The sequence below is a fragment of the Aulonocara stuartgranti genome, assembly GCF_965226115.1.
Source record: "Aulonocara stuartgranti genome assembly, chromosome: 16".
NCBI classification, from domain to species: Eukaryota; Metazoa; Chordata; class Actinopteri; order Cichliformes; family Cichlidae; genus Aulonocara; species Aulonocara stuartgranti.
In genome coordinates this window covers 36,387,838-36,404,881 of record NC_138952.1, presented here as the reverse complement: position 1 = coordinate 36,404,881, position 17,044 = coordinate 36,387,838, and the positions used below count along the sequence as shown (strand labels likewise).

Sequence of the window (17,044 nt, the reverse complement as noted above, 5' to 3'; positions counted from 1 at the left end):
TCTTATTCAGCCGCTCCACCAGCCCGTCAGTCTGAGGGTGGTAGACGCTGGTCCGAATAGATTTAATGCCCAGTAATTCGTGCAGTTCCTGCAGTGTGCGAGACATGAACGACGTGCCCTGGTCAGTCAGTATCTCTTTCGGGATTCCGACTCGGGAGATGACCTGAAACAGTGCCTGGGCCACACTCTTAGCCGAGATGGTGCGCAGCGGGACTGCTTCCGGGTACCGCGTTGCATAATCCACCAGGACTAATACAAAGCGGTAGCCGCGTGCGCTCAAACGGGACCTCTATGAGTGGGAGCGGGCGCAAAGGCGCTCTTAGTATGGCCGGTTGATTAACAAGTTGGCAGTCCGGGCAGGACGCGCACCAACGGCGCACATCCGCTCGGATGCCCGGCCAATAAAATCGGGCCGTTATTCGCTCCAGAGTTTTTTCGTATCCCATATGCCCTGCCATGGGGTCATAATGAGCCACCTGGAAAATCGTTTCCCGGCGGCCCTGCGGCACCAACAACTGGGTGTGAGTCTCCTCCGTGCGAGTGTCACGACTCACTCGATATAGCCTATCTTTTGATAAAATGAAGCGCGGGTAGGTCCGCACGGCTTCAGGGCGCACCACGTGACCATCAATCTCAATCACCTGGTCAAAGGCTGAGCGTAGGGTGCCATCACGAGACTGCTCCAGTGGGAAATCACCCGTGGGGGAAACCTCCGGAGCCGGCGGGGCTTCCCATGAAGGACCCGCCGTCTCCCCCTCCCCGGAGTCAGTGTCGGATGACCCCGCGTCACCGCTGAGCGCCGCGCAGACACTACATGCTACTAACGGTTGTGATTGCATCCCCGCATACTGTCCCAACAGATGAAGAAACCCCGGCCAATTCGTGCCCAGAATTAGGGGATGGGACAGGCGCGGGCTAACCGCAGCCGTTACTCTATGCGTTTTGCCCTTATACTTTAATAACAGCGGCACTATGGGATACCTGTGAACATCACCATGAACACACTTCACCTCCACCCATTCTGCCTCCAGCAATGCCCCGGGGCGAACCAAGCCTTGGTGCACGAGGGTCTGCGTGCAGCCCGTGTCCACCAAAGCATGGTGTATACCCCCTCGAGTCCTTACCGGAATGCTGTATGTCCCTCCTGGACCGGGAGAGGGTGCTGGGGCACCGGCAACGCGGAACACCTGCCCCACTTCCATCAGAGGACAGTCCCTCCTCAGGTGTCCCAGTTGCCCGCACTTCCAGCACTCGTGCCCCGGTGTCTGTGCTGCTCTCCGTGGCTCAGGGGCGGCACTGCTCATGTCTGATCCCCGGGAAGGCACAAACGCAGCAAAAGGATTAGTGGGGCTCAGCGCCGGCGCCCGCTCTGCCTGCCCTGGCGCAGGTACCCGGCGCCTCGGTGCCGGCACTGGGGCTTGTTTGCTCGGCCTCCGGCCGCTGTCCCCGGGCTCCCCTGCTTTAGCGGCAAGGTGGTCCTCCGCCAACATTACCGCCACCTCCAGACTCGCGGGACGGTGGCACCTGACCCATCTCGCCGTCTCCGCAGGCAGCCCCTCCACGAACTGCTCCAGCACCACCTTGTCCACCAGCAGCGTCTCGCCCTCTGACGATCCCGGCTGCAGCCAGCGCACCGCCGCGTCATGCAGCTGCCGGGCCCAAGCAAACGGCCAATCCGCCGCGGCTAGCCGACAGGCCCGGAACCGCCGGCGATGATCCTCAGCGGTGAGCCCCAACCTGTCCACCACCGCCCGGCTCACGTCCTGGAAGCTGCTCCTCGAGGTCGGCAGCAGACTCAGGGCCGCCGTCTGAGCCTCCCCCGACAGCAGAGGAAGCAAACGCGGAGCCCACTCCCCCTGCGGCCACTGGCAGGCCTCCGCCGTGGCACGAAAAGTCTCCAGGAAAACCTGGGGGTCGTCCCCCATCCGGGGCATCGCCACCGACAGCGGCGGAGGCTTCGGCGGGGCAGCGGCTCCGACCAGCTGCTCCAGAACCAGAGTCTGCTGGTCCGCCTACTCCTGCAGCGCAGCCAGGTGAGCCCGCTGGGCCGCCGCTTGGTCTTGGCACATCTTCACCAGAAACTGCAAAGGCTGGGCGGGCGGCGCAGCCTGTGGGTTGGCGCAGCCTGTGGGTCGGACATCCCCACGCCGGCCGGATCCTGGGTTTCGGCACCACTTGTGAAATGCACTACACACAGGTACACACACACACAGGTCTTTATCACCAGCTTCCACATTTATTCATAGTTTTCCCAGGTTATGATATGAACACAGTCTGACAGCTGTCGGTCCCAGCTGATTTCCCTCTCCCTCCGCTCCTCTCCGTCTCACTATAAAAAGGGAAGGAAACCATTATCAGTCCAAATCGCCATCAGCTGTTCTCACCGGCATCTCCAGCACCGCCCCGTTGAGCCCACTGCACCACTCCTCCCCTGCAGCCGCGCCCGGGACCACACCTCCGCCACACTTCCTTACTCAAACCAACTGTGAAGCATGATTTCAGTAACTCAGAGGGAACAGCAGCCGCTTGTCTTGAAGCAACAGTGTCTTTACAGCTTTATTCTCCAAATGATCAATAATATTTTAATTAATACTCAGCCTATTTTATTTTTACTTGTATTTTTTTCTGTTCTGGCACTGGATATGAAATAACACGACACCACCACAAGGTTATAAACTCATAGTGCATCGTGCACAAGCACGAATGCTGGCGGTGCTTCGGTTACTCTGTAGGGTCTGCAAAGAGCTGCAGAAGCCTGGGAATGCGCTCACAAAGATAACAGACATGGCCGTGTGTGTGTGTGTGTGTGTGTGTGTGTGTGTGTGTGTGTGTGTGTGTGTGTGTGTGTGTGTGCTCTTCATCTACACACAGAGTGGAGCAGGCAGCATTCATGCTACTCTAAACACAGAGAAATATGACCTCTGTACTGGTGTTCTCAGGAGCACACGCATCCTCGAGTTTGGAGACGAGTTGGACCATTTTGAATCGTCTCCTCCTGTATCCTGTGTTTTTGCAGGGATGCAGCCATGTCCACCAATAAGACGCCACACTGCAGTTCCATTGCGCACATACAGGGTGTGCTGCAGCAGCTGGATGAAGCCCAGGGCCAGATGGAGGAGCTGTTCCATGAACGCAAAATCAAGCTGGACATCTTTCTGCAGCTTCGCATCTTTGAGCAGTACACGATAGAGGTCAGGCAAGAGGAATGTTGGCTCAGTGCGTACAGTTAACTAGACGTGATGTGTTAACGCCAATCAATGCGCTTTCTTTCACCGAGCAGAATAGAAAAACATATTTTGCTAATTTTGAGGTTTTGTCAGCAAGTCTGTCAGGACCAAGTGCTCAGATCAGCTGCTGGACCAGGTCTGGCTCTCGCTGTGTTCTGTTGTTCACTTGAATCTTTATGATTGCTCGCTTTTCCCGTTCTGGCAGGTCACGGCAGAACTAGACGCTTGGAACGAGGATCTGTCTCGTCAGCTGAATGACACCAGCCGCTCGGGCGCTAGCAGCGGCAGCAGCAGCGGGGGAGGCGGTGCCTCGTCCGCCGGCTCAGAGGATATCGGTCTGGCAGAACAGCGGCTGAAGCGGCACGCAGAGAGGAAAGCAGCCATGAACAACATGACCTATGAGGTGATGCAGCAGGGTCAAGATCTGCACCAGTACATCATGGAGGTCCAGGCTTCAGGTAAGGGACGCACACAGCCTTAGTCCTTGTTGTTTTAGTCGTATTAATCTTTCTCTGTTATATTTGGATTCCATCATTGTTGTGCATTTGACTTTGGGAAAGCACTTTGTGCAGCATAACTAAACTTGACCTTGACACTAACAGAGTGCTACTCTGGTCCCAGGTGGGATCAGTCTCTCTGAATCGCCACACAAACTGAACGCTCTGTTTGAAGCCCAAAATCACTTTCAGTGAAAGTAAAAAGTTAAATGGGAATATAGCATCCTTAAGATGCAACATGGTGAATCTTTTCTGTTTGCAGCTATTCAGCAATTCATACTTTGTCACGTGGGCGATCGTGGCTCAAGAGTTGGCAGTTCGTCCTGTAATCGGAAGGTTGCCTGTTCGAGCCCCGGCTCCGACAGTCTCGGTCGTTGTGTCCTTGGGCAAGATACTTCACCCGTTGCCTACTGGTGGTGGTCAGAGGGCCCGGTGGCGCCAGTGTCCGGCAGCCTCGCCTCTGTCAGTGCGCCCCAGGGTGGCTGTGGCTACAATGTAGCTGCCATCACCAGTGTGTGAATGTGTGGATGTGTAAAGTGCTTTAGGGACTAGTAAAGCACTATACAAACACAGGCCATTTACCATTATTTCTTATTTTTACCAAATGCATACAAATTACAAATGAATTGCCCTCTGGGGATAAATACAGTCTCTCTGATCCTGAAAACAGGGCTTGGCTTGTTTATCCTTTCTTAGATAGCAGCATTTCTCTGGTTTCTGAGGTTCTCCAAAACTTCCTTTACACTAATTTGTTGACATGACAGAAGCAGAACGTGTGTGTTTGTCACAGGAATCGAGCTGACGGGAGAGAAGGACTTGGACTTGGCCTCTCAGGTTCAGGAGCTGCTGGAGTTCCTGCATGAGAAGCAGCAGGAGGTGGAGGTCAACGTGCAGCACACGCACACGCGGCTGGAGCAGACTCTTCAGCTGCGCCACCTGCAGGGAGAAGTTAAACAGGTGAAGGCATGGCACTCACAGGGACGACTCCATCTTTAACCTACTTTGCTATGCAGCTTCAGTTTGTTGTCCCAGATCTAGAAAACATCGAGACTCAGAGAAAGCTGGATCCTAGTCCAACTAGAGCAACGTTGTTATCAACTGTTCTCGTTTTGAACAGGCTGCTCGATGTTGGAGAAGTGACAGGAACAACAGCCAGGCTGTGTGTGTAGACAGGAAACACACTGCTACTGCTGCAAATGGATACAGCTGAATCATTTATTAAGCTCATGCCAACGTGCTAATAACACGCAGGCACACACCCTCACTGCTATCCTGTCTGAGATCACTCGTCAGTAAAGTTCACAACCTTGAATAGATGAGGCACCTCGTCTGGCATGGCTAACGTCATCTTCCACAGGACCACTCTCACTCCAAACACACATAACACTCACAGGTTGTCATGTTTTGAGGCAACCTTGCGCGTCCCTGTGATTGGATTGAACCAACAGAATGGGGTTGGAGGTTGGCGCGCCTGAGCGAAATCACTCCCCCCTGCACGTAAATGATTGTTGTTGATGTGGATGTCGAGCTGTGAGCGGAGAGCTGCAGCCGGCGAGGGAAGATGTCACTGAGCGGTGAATCGGGGTCGGGCCGTGCCTCCTACCTGCCACAGTCACATGATGTCATGTGTTAGGTTTTGGGATGTGAACGCGTTGATTTCACCGTGTTACAAAGAAATGTAACCCGAGGAGCACATGCATGTCACAGGTGCATCAACACTAGTTGTTGTAAACTCTCAGAAGCTGTGTGTGTCGTGTAGTTGAAGCTCTGACTAACATAATGCGTGTAGTGCAAGTGTGTCCATTAAGACATCAGTCAAAGCCAAAAACAGTCTATTTATTTGTACTTGCACAAAATAACCTTTGACCTTTCACTGCTGTAAGTTTCCTTTTGTTAAGAATGACGCATGTCACACAAAAGGTCCGAGGTGTAGTCCTACTGATATTCTGATTACACATTATTAAAGATGTTTCAGTAAGTGTGTCAATAAAAACATTACTCATGATAAACGCTCCCAGATGTTTGCGCGTGTTAGTCGTGCAGGACTGAAGCTGGAGTTTCCCGAGCTTCACTCGTGTAGCTCCACAGCGTCTGCAGACACACGCACACGTATTACATGTTATTAGTACAGATATGGTTTTAGTGAGGGAGGCTTTCCCGCCACAGCGTGTATACACCTGCATGTTTATATAAGTCGTATGTTGTCATGGTGTCTGACTCGTTGTCTAGGTGTTGGGTTGGATACGTAACGGAGAGTCCATGCTGAACGCCAGCATGGTCAACGCCAGCTCGCTGTCTGAGGCCGAGCAGCTTCAGAGGGAGCATGAGCAGTTCCAGATGGCTATAGAGGTACACACACACACACACACACACACACACACACACACACACACACACACACACACACACACACACACACACACACGGCCTAATTATTTACTGTACAGGAGTAATAATTTTTCAGTGTGTGCTGGTTTGAATCGTAGCAGATGTGCACGCAGTGACACAGAGGTGCTCTTTGTGATGTGTGTGTGTGAACCAGGCTTACCTCAGTCGTTTACATTCTGCTCTGAGTTTGAACAGTTACAGCTGCTTCACACACACTTACACACACACACACACACACACACTTACACACACACAGTAAATCCTTTAAGTGCTGTCACTGTGGTGTTACTTTAAATAGCTGACCACAGAAGTCTGAAGGTGTGTGCGTGTGTGTGTGTGCGTGCGTGTGTGTGTGTGTGTGTGTGTGTGTGTGTGTGTGTGTGTGTGTCTTGATGATATGACTCCTGCATCTTCCTGCTGATGTGCTGCTGTGTACCCAGGCTCACGCACTCGTGCACAACAATATGATCAACAATATAAAATAAACTTTTGCCTCCATGTAGTTTTTCCTTACTGCTGTATTTAACTTAAATAAAACAGTGAATGAAATGTTAGGATCATTTTAATACAGCTTAATCATCAGAATTGTAATCAAAGCTGTAAATGATCTTTTCTGGCACAGAGTCGAACTTTAAAGATTCTTTTTGCCTGGAAGAGATTTTAAAAGTTTTAGAGGCCCTTTAACCTTTAAGCCTTGTGTTTGTGTAGACCTCCACAAAGGCATGTTAGGAATGGTATATTGAACTGAGTGAAAGTGGAGATAATAACCAAATCTCCTCTCTTCCAGTCTCTGTTCCACGCTAACTCTCTTCAGAAGACACATCAGAGTGCTCTGCAGGTCCAACAAAAAGCTGAGGTGAATCTTCTTTAATGCCTAACTAACTGTTTCCCTTCATTTCTCCGTCGTCAGTAGTTGACAGCTCTGACCTCTTTTGCTGCTTTTGTCAGATGATGCTACAGGCGAGTCATTATGATCCAGAGGCAATTCGAAGCTGTGCTGAGAAGGTTGCCGTGCACTGGCAGCAACTGATGCTGAAGATGGAGGACCGTCTGAAGCTGGTCAATGCATCCGTAGCCTTCTACAAGACATCTGAACAGGTGCACTTCAAGCAAACTCCACCGTCGCTGTTTTTGTTTTCTTACATCAGCAACAGGAAGGTAACTGTTTGTGCGTCTGTGCAGGTGTGCAGTGTGTTGGAGAGCCTGGAGCAGGAGTACCGCCGCGATGAAGACTGGTGCGGCACACACGACAAAGTGGGAAGTTCATCCGACAGCGACCACCTCCTGCCTCTGATCAGTAAGCACCTGGAGCAGAAAGAAGCCTTCCTCAAGGTGATTTCATGTCTCACTGTCTAAAAGAACAAAGCAGGCTGCTGGGCTTGTTTTGTTTGATAAATAACGTATGTAGATGATGCCATCATGTTCTACACAACTAATAACATGTATATACAGTGGGGCAAAAAAGTATTTAGTCAGCCACCGATTGTGCAAGTTCCCCCACCTAAAATGATGACAGAGGTCAGTAATTTGCACCAGAGGTACACTTCAACTGTGAGAGACAGAATGTGAAAAAAAAATCCATGAATCCACATGGTAGGATTTGTAAAGAATTTATTGGTAAATCAGGGTGGAAAATAAGTATTTGGTCAATAACAAAAATACAACTCAATACTTTGTAACATAACCTTTGTTGGCAATAACAGAGGTCAAACGTTTACTATAGGTCTTTACCAGGTTTGCACACACAGTAGCTGGTGTTTTGGCCCATTCCTCCATGCAGATCTTCTCGAGAGCAGTGATGTTTTGGGGCTGTCGCCGAGCAACACGGACTTTCAACTCCCGCCACAGATTTTCTATGGGGTTGAGGTCTGGAGACTGGCTAGGCCACTCCAGGACTTTCAAATGCTTCTTACGGAGCCACTCCTTTGTTGCCCGGGCGGTGTGTTTTGGATCATTGTCATGTTGGAAGACCCAGCCTCGTTTCATCTTCAAAGTTCTCACTGATGGAAGGAGGTTTTGGCTCAAAATCTCACGATACATGGCCCCATTCATTCTGTCCTTAACACGGATCAGTCGTCCTGTCCCCTTGGCAGAAAAACAGCCCCATAGCATGATGTTTCCACCCCCATGCTTCACAGTAGGTATGGTGTTCTTGGGATGCAACTCAGTATTCTTCTTCCTCCAAACACGACGAGTTGAGTTTATACCAAAAAGTTCTACTTTGGTTTCATCTGACCACATGACATTCTCCCAATCCTCTGCTGTATCATCCATGTGCTCTCTGGCAAACTTCAGACGGGCCTGGACATGCACTGGCTTCAGCAGCGGAACACGTCTGGCACTGCGGGATTTGATTCCCTGCCGTTGTAGTGTGTTACTGATGGTGACCTTTGTTACTTTGGTCCCAGCTCTCTGCAGGTCATTCACCAGGTCCCCCCGTGTGGTTCTGGGATCTTTGCTCACCGTTCTCATGATCATTTTGACCCCACGGGATGAGATCTTGCGTGGAGCCCCAGATCGAGGGAGATTATCAGTGGTCTTGTATGTCTTCCATTTTCTGATGATTGCTCCCACAGTTGATTTTTTCACACCAAGCTGCTTGCCTATTGTAGATTCACTCTTCCCAGTCTGGTGCAGGTCTACAATACTTTTCCTGGTGTCCTTCGAAAGCTCTTTGGTCTTGGCCATGGCGGAGTTTGGAGTCTGACTGTTTGAGGCTGTGGACAGGTGTCTTTTATACAGATGATGAGTTCAAACAGGTGCCATTCATACAGGTAACGAGTGGGGGACAGAAAAGCTTCTTACAGAAGACGTTACAGGTCTGTGAGAGCCAGAGACTTTCCTTGTTTGAGGTGACCAAATACTTATTTTCCACCCTGATTTACCAATAAATTCTTTACAAATCCTACCATGTGGATTCATGGATTTTTTTTTCACATTCTGTCTCTCACAGTTGAAGTGTACCTCTGGTGCAAATTACTGACCTCTGTCATCATTTTAGGTGGGGGAACTTGCACAATCGGTGGCTGACTAAATACTTTTTTGCCCCACTGTATAAAAGTTTCCCACTTGCATTGCGGGCATCTTTGTACTTCAAGCTAGTGTCCTCTACCAGAGGCCTGGGAGCTGGAGAGTCCTGCAGGGTCTTTTCCTAGGACTGTGCTCTTCATCGCAGAGTTCTCAGATGTTGTTCCTGCTGCAGCCACTCACCTAGCTTGATGGTCAAGTGCTCTGATTAGCACGGGGACCACTGTTGCCTTCATCCTCCACATCTTCTCCAGCTTCTCATGTTCCTCCTCCCTGCTATAGCTACCACTCGGTATAGCTACACCTATCACAGCGGCTGCTTGTCTACCACTATGTTGGTTAGCCACCACCATTTTGTCCGTCTGTATCTGGAAGTCCCACAAGATCTTAGCTCGGTCATTCTCCACCACCCTGGGGGCATCTCCCATTTTGACCTCGGGACTTCCAGGTTATACTCGGCACAGATGTTCCTGTACACTATGCCGGCCACTTGGTTATGGCGTTCCATGTACACCCTGCCTGCTAGCATCTTGCACCCTGCTGTAATGTGCTGGACAATGTTCCCTGTAATGTTTCATGTGTCTCCCTGAGCGTCCCTTGGACCACTGTGAGCAACAGCAGACGTGTGCACTGTAGTCACGCCAGCATCGAATCATCCAAGTTACATGGTTTATTAAAATAATCAAATTACAGCATTTATGTTAGACTACTTTTAATTAACTGCTTTAGCCCACTTACAATGAAAATTTAAAAAATCTTGTTCATCACCTGTGTAGCATGTTAACACTATTGGAAGTAAAAATAACTTGAACTCCAATTTTGAAAACACAACTTTTTTTTTTATTTTTTAAAAGCTCTGGCTTGTATTATGAGTCTGAGTCTGTGGTCTGGGAGAGAGTCTGTAACTCTGTCTGCAAAATATAATATATAATGACCAATGTTGGGTAATTAATTATATAGTTACTTCTTCAAAAAAGTAACTGAGTTATGCAAACAACAAAGTTTTTTGCAGCTGTTTACCTAAAAATGCAGCCAAGGCGTTTTTTTAAACAAACATTTCAAACTATTTACAGAACAATCAGCTGTTCTGCATCTAATCTGATGCCACACAAATTATTTGTGCCGCTCCAAAAATAATTTCTGTCCACTATGAGATGAAGGAGAACAACAGCCTGATACCTGCAGGCCTGACAGCAGCAGATGTGTCACTGCTGTAACACCTGTAACACTCAGCAGGCGCCTCATTGTTCTGACACACAACAAAACTGTTGACTACACTACACACTAACTACACACTAACTACACACCAACTACACACTAACTACACACTAACTACACACTAACTACACACTAACTACACACCAACTACACACTAACTACACACTAACTACACACTAACTACACACTAACTACACACTAACTACACACCAACTACACATTAACTACACACCAACTACACACTAACTACACACTAACTACACACTAACTACACACCAACTACACACTAACTACACACTAACTACACACTAACTACACACCAACTACACACTAACTACACACTAACTACACACCAACTACACACCAACTACACACTAACTACACACCAACTACACACTAACTACACACTAACTACACAAGACAACACACTAACTACACACCAACTACACACTAACTACACAAGACAACACACTAACTACACACTAACTACACACTAACTACACACTAACTACACCCTAACTACACAAGACAACACACTAACTACACACCAACTACACACTAACTACACACTAACTACACACTAACTACACAAGACAACACACTAACTACACACTAACTACACACTAACTACACAAGACAACACACTAACTACACACTAACTACACACTAACTACACAAGACAACACACTAACTACACACCAACTACACACTAACTACACACTAACTACACACTAACTACACAAGACAACACACTAACTACACACTAACTACACACTAACTACACACTAACTACACAAGACAACACACTAACTACACACTAACTACACACTAACTACACACTAACTACACCCTAACTACACAAGACAACACACTAACTACACACTAACTACACAAGACAACACACTAACTACACACCAACTACACACTAACTACACACTAACTACACACTAACTACACAAGACAACACACTAACTACACACCAACTACACACTAACTACACACTAACTACACACTAACTACACACTAACTCCCCCTCCCTAAACATCTAAATGCCATGTTGCCATATCATTTTTTGATTGGTCCACGAGGTACATTTTTCCACCAATAGGAAAGGCTGGTTTTTTTGGTGTTGTTTTAGCTCACAGGCTTTTGAGTGTTTTCCTTATAAAACGCAGTTTCTATATAAAGTATAAACAACGACAGTATTCAGGAAGAAAACCAAACATTGCAGATATTTTATCATAACTCTGGTTTTACGTGGCCGATCAACACAATTTAAAAACTGGTATAAAGTCCACACTTTGTCCGTCAGTTGTTCCGTCTGTCCTGCTCACATCTCCAATGGTTGTACACGTTGTCATTAACGTGGCTTCACTCCACATCAGCCGCTTTGCTAAAACACCGGTGTCGCACATAAGGACGCTGTCATAGCCTGTCAGCGATGTTGATTAGCTGCGTATATACGAATGTGAATCACATCATTGGCTGGACTGTGGGATAAGGTGGCATCGTTCTGATCCCATACGGGAGCAGCCAGTCACTGACTCACACTGCAGAACAGAATTGTTAACGTTTTCATTTCAATTTCAATTCAGGTCAGATTTTTTTTTTGTGCGCTACTCAGATTTTCTGTGCGCAGAGACGTGCCAGCAGTGTGCAGCTTAGAGGGAACATTGGTGCTGGACTGTCTCAGCAGCACCTTTACACCGGGTGTTTCAGACCCAGCCTCTGTGGATCCTGGTGTTTTCTGGTGTTCCTGCCTAGAAAGGGCGCGTCAGGGACATTATCTGGTCTGATCATCTGGATGTCCCTGACAGCTTTGAGCACTTATTAGCAAACACATAGACATTGCACAGACAAGCAGCATGTTTACTGATGTTGGTGTGTTACAGGCGTGCACTCTGGCCCGGAGGAATGCAGAGGTGTTTCTGAAGTACATTCACAGGAACAATGTGAGCATGCCTGGAGCTGCCGGTCACACCAGGGGACCTGAGCAACAGGTTAAAGGTCAGTGCTGCTGATGCAGCGTGTGTGTGTCCATGTCCATGATAGGCAAGTTAGGAAGGTTGTGTAGCAGTTAGGGATGAACTCTGTGATTATTGTCCCTGATCTGTTTGGTGTGCGCAGCTATTCTGAACGAGCTGCTGCAGAGAGAGAACAGAGTCCTTCACTTCTGGACATTAAAGAAACGACGGCTGGACCAGTGTCAGCAGTATCTGGTGTTTGAACGCAGCGCCAAACAGGTGAGTGTGTGAAGTCCAAAGAACGAACGCTCAGCTTTGACACGAGGCTCATCGTAGCTCTGGGTAACGCTTTATAGTAACCTTTTTTAATAAGTAGCACATTGATAGTTATTTGCAGTAATGAAACAATAAAATGACAAAGGTTAGTACTGTAAACACTGGGTGATTATTACAACGTTGCACAGAATGAGTAGAGTTTGCAGTGCACCTATAAACACTGTTTGAGTTAAGTTCATGCAACGCTGTTAAAAACACATCGTTTCATATTTCATGACTTTTTCAAATATGTGTTTGTATATTGGGAATTTTGGATGTTTTCAAACTCATACAACCAGTTGTGCTTCGAGCCGTACAGGGTTGTCATTCTAACACTATAGTCCGCGTTGCCTAGCAACACTTGTTGTTTGCACACATTTTGGCTGTTTGTTAAGATGTGTTGGGCAATGAGACGGGCTACAGCGGGCAGGTAGCTGGCTGTGCAGAGCAGTGAGGGGCCGTAGCTGCACACAGGGTCCAGAACTGATGTGAGCAAATAAAGCAGGAAGTGTGCAGCAGAGTCAGACCAGCTGCAGACAGTCCAGAGCAGTGCGGACGGGAGAGGATAATAATGCATTTATTTTATTTAAAAGCACCTTTCAAGACATCCAAGGACACTTCACAGTAAAACACATAATAGAACAATGTCAACGAAGAACAATGAAAAACAAAAAGCAGAAGATAAAATAAACGATAAGTTCACAGCGAAAATGCAGATTCGAACAGATGAGCAGAGATTTAAACTGGAACCAGTGTTTCTTATATGTGGGCAGAGACTTCCACAGCCTGCAGCAGAGAGGTGAGCAGGAGCGAGGTTATGAAGGCCTTGAAGGTGAGCAGAAGAAGTTTGTATATTATCCAGATTTTCACAGGGAGCCAGTGAAGTTCCTGCAGGACAGGAGTGATGTGCTGGTAGGAGGGGTTCTGCTGATCATGTCAGCAGCACAGTCTTGAACCTGTTGAAGCTGATGGAGGGGTTTATGGGGGAGACCATGCAAGAGGGAATTACAACAGTCAATGCGGGAGACTATGGACGAGACTGTGGACAAGAATGGATGCTGTGTGGAAAGAAAAGGACGTAATCTGTTAATGTTACGTAGATGGAAATAGAACAGTGAGATTATTGATGTGACATTTAAAGCATAGTGAACGGTCTGATGACACCAAGGCTCTGAACCCGAGGAGAAGGGAAACTGTGGAGCAACAAGGAGGATTTCAGTTTTATCCTCGTTGAGTTTAAGAAAATTAAATGAATGGCTGAATGTCTGCTGCAGCCTGGTGCTGTGGACGCTGTGTTTTACTGTGTTGTTGTAGCTGAAACTGTGAGTTTCAAAGTGCAATAACATCGAGTCTCTTTCTTATACCTCCTGTATTTCAGCATAACTAATGCATCATTATCCAAATGATGTTCTTCTATACTCACTTATGAGGTAGCCGGTGTATAGTTTGCTGATCTAAATCATCGGTCAAAGCTTTGTTCAAAATTGTGACACGAAGTAACCTGTTTGCTGTTACTGCTGTTGTGGAGGATCGACGCCCTCTGGTGGTTCTAGGAGGTTTTGCATTGGTGTCTATGTTGAGGGTGGCAGTGGTGGAAAGTCCTAGAAAGCACAGTTTGTGTCCTGTTTCTCTCACGTTGTAGTTCTTTAGCTTACCTTGGCTGTCAGGTTTGGGCACCATGGTTAGCTGTAGGAGCAGATCAGGATTTGGGTAAAGTTTGTTTGTTTGTTTGTTTGTTTTCAGCACTACAGTGTGGTGTGAGACTCAATACTGCATCACAAGATAGAAGCTAAAGGAAACCTTGTGCATGTCAAATATTTTGATTTCACAAAAACAACAAAGATAAATTAAAATGTTGCTAATGGTTTATAAAGATCGTTGATGGTTAAGCAGCAGCCTGTTTCATGAACGTTCAGCTTTTTAATACTGGTTAGTATAAAGTGTTACCACTGTTCAAATATTGAGGGTGAGCACAAAAACAACAATTGGTCCTGGAGAGTCGGTCAAACAATGATTTGTAATGAACACACGCGTGGGGAGATGAACACTGCACACCGACAGCATCGATCGCCGCCCAATGATACACAAGCAGTTGTTTTTATACCATCAGGGTTTACTTTTATGACGCCCCCTCATGCGTCAAAGCAGATACAACACATGCATAAGTTTCAAAAGCACAGATGTTCTGTTGACGACTTTCGACACATCTAAAAGGACATCTTCTCCGTCTCGAGGCCAGGTGCTTCCTATTAATCTTCCAACTCTCGCTTATCTCCTGGAGCAAACTGTCCCTTATGCAGACATCATTTTGCAGCTACAAGCTTTTGCAAACTATTATTTGAATATTTGAACTCTTACCTAAACATGAGTCCAACTACTGTTTGCGTGTGTGTCTCGACCTCAAAATGCACTCGGCCTCACCCCGCCCGTTGATGCTTCTGACCTTTTACCAGACTCTCTGTGATAGGTGTAATAATCATAACTAAGAACATGTGTAATCTACTGAATAAATGCTTTAATGAAATGATCATTAATGTAATGGTAATGATGGTTATGAATAGTAGCTGTAAAATATTTCCCTGATCTCCACACTCCGTCTCTTGACCACGAGGTCAAGAGGTCACCATACGTTGCGCTGTGTCACTCCTCGGCCCACTCAGCGCTTCTATGTCCATTAATGGCATCATGGACATCGGGCCACCGCCCCGGGGTCCACTGCCCTCGTGATCACCTTTTCCAACAATCCTCTGGCACCAGGAATGAGAGGCACAGTTAACACAAAGGGGCAGGATCAACTCTATGTGTGGTGTTTTTGTGTTGTTGTTGTGTGCAGGCACTGGATTGGATCCAGGAGACAGGTGAGGTTTACCTGGCCACGCACACGTCACCCGGTGACAGCAGCGAGGAAACACAGCAGCTTCTCAATGACTACCATCACTTCAGACTTTGTGCCAAAGTATGTCCTGTGTGTGTGTGTGTGTGTGTGTGTGTGTGTGTGTGTGTGTGAACAGACAGATGTTCACCCTACACACTGATTTGTATTTGAACTTCACTACCAGTCAAACGTTTGGACACACCTTCTCCTTTAATGGTTTTTCTTTATTTTTAGTTCTTTCTGCATCGTAGATACAAACTGAAGACATCAAATATCTGAAGCAGATTTATAGAATTATGTAGCAAAGCTCTGTAAAAAACTCTAAAGTCTCATATTTTAGACTCTACCCTTTCTTTGTTGACAGCGCTGCAAACCTTCTCTCAGGTTTCACCTCACAGGTGAGCCTGTCAGGGTTCATTGGTGGGGTTTGTTGCCTTCTTAATGACGTTGGGACCATCAGTTGTGTTGTGCAGCAGTCAGGTTGGTGCACAGCTGACAGGCCTGTTTGACAACTGTTAGAATTCATATTACGGCGAGAACCAATCAGCTGAGTGAAGAGAAACAACAGCCCATCATTGCTTTAAGAACTGAAGGTCAGTCAGTCGGAAAACTGCTAAAACTTCCCCGAGTGCAGTCGCAAAAACCATCAAGACTACGATGAAACTGTCTGACATGAGGACGCCCCAGGAAAGGAAGACCAGGAGTCCCTCTGCTGCTGAGGATACGTTCATCCCAGTCACCAGCCTCACAAATCACAAGTTAGCAGCAGCTCAGATCAGAGCCCAGATAGATGCCACACAGAGCTCCAGTAGCAGACACATCTCTGCATGTTCAGAGGAGACCGTGTGAATCAGGCCTTTATGGTCAGACAGCTGCTGAGAGACCACGACTGAGGAAAAGCAACAAGCAGAGATTTGTTTGGGTCAAGAAACACAACGAATGGACTTTAGACCATCTGTGCTTTGGTCTCATGAGTCCAAATTGGAGATGTTTGCTTCCACCTGCCGTGTCTTTGTGCAACACAGAAAAGGTGAACGATGGTCTCTACGTGCATGGTTCCCTCTGTGAAGCATGGAGGAGGAGGTGTGATGGTGTGTGTGTGTGGGGGGGGCTTTGCTGGTGACACTGTTGGAGATTTATTCCAAACTAAAGGCAGACTGAACCAGCACGGCTACCACAGCATCCTGCAGCCACATGTCAGGGCAGCACAATGACCCCAAACACCTCCAGGCTGTGTGAGAGCTGTTTGACCAAGAAGGAGAGTGATGGAGGCCTGCACTGTCACCTGACCTACACCCAGTGGAGATGGTTTGGGATGAGATGGAGCGCAGAGTGAAGGCAAAGGACCAACAAGTGCTCAGCATCTCTGAACTCCTTCAAGACTGTTGGAAACCATTTCAGGCGACGACCTCATGCAGCTCACTTTTTGTTTACTGCATAATTCCATGTGTGTGTTCATTGCCTTCAATGAGAATCTACAATGTAAATAATCATGAAAATAAAGAAAAACCATTAAAGGAGAAGGCGTGCCCA

At 47.5% G+C, this 17,044-nt stretch overlaps 1 protein-coding gene across 5 annotated transcripts in view; it reads left to right on the top strand.

Moving 5' to 3' along the window:
- Positions 1–17,044, top strand: part of kalrna (kalirin RhoGEF kinase a) — a 149,711-nt gene that overhangs the window by 72,536 nt on the left and 60,131 nt on the right. For all 5 annotated transcript variants that reach the window (XM_082507921.1, XM_082507919.1, XM_082507920.1 and 2 more), the window contains exons 17-26: positions 3,017–3,191; positions 3,433–3,685; positions 4,515–4,681; positions 5,954–6,073; positions 6,900–6,968; positions 7,061–7,210; positions 7,295–7,444; positions 12,250–12,364; positions 12,485–12,600; positions 15,470–15,592. In XM_082507921.1, coding sequence (XP_082364047.1) covers positions 3,017–3,191; positions 3,433–3,685; positions 4,515–4,681; positions 5,954–6,073; positions 6,900–6,968; positions 7,061–7,210; positions 7,295–7,444; positions 12,250–12,364; positions 12,485–12,600; positions 15,470–15,592 — 1,438 coding nt within the window. The remainder of the gene's footprint in view (positions 1–3,016; positions 3,192–3,432; positions 3,686–4,514; positions 4,682–5,953; positions 6,074–6,899; positions 6,969–7,060; positions 7,211–7,294; positions 7,445–12,249; positions 12,365–12,484; positions 12,601–15,469; positions 15,593–17,044) is intronic.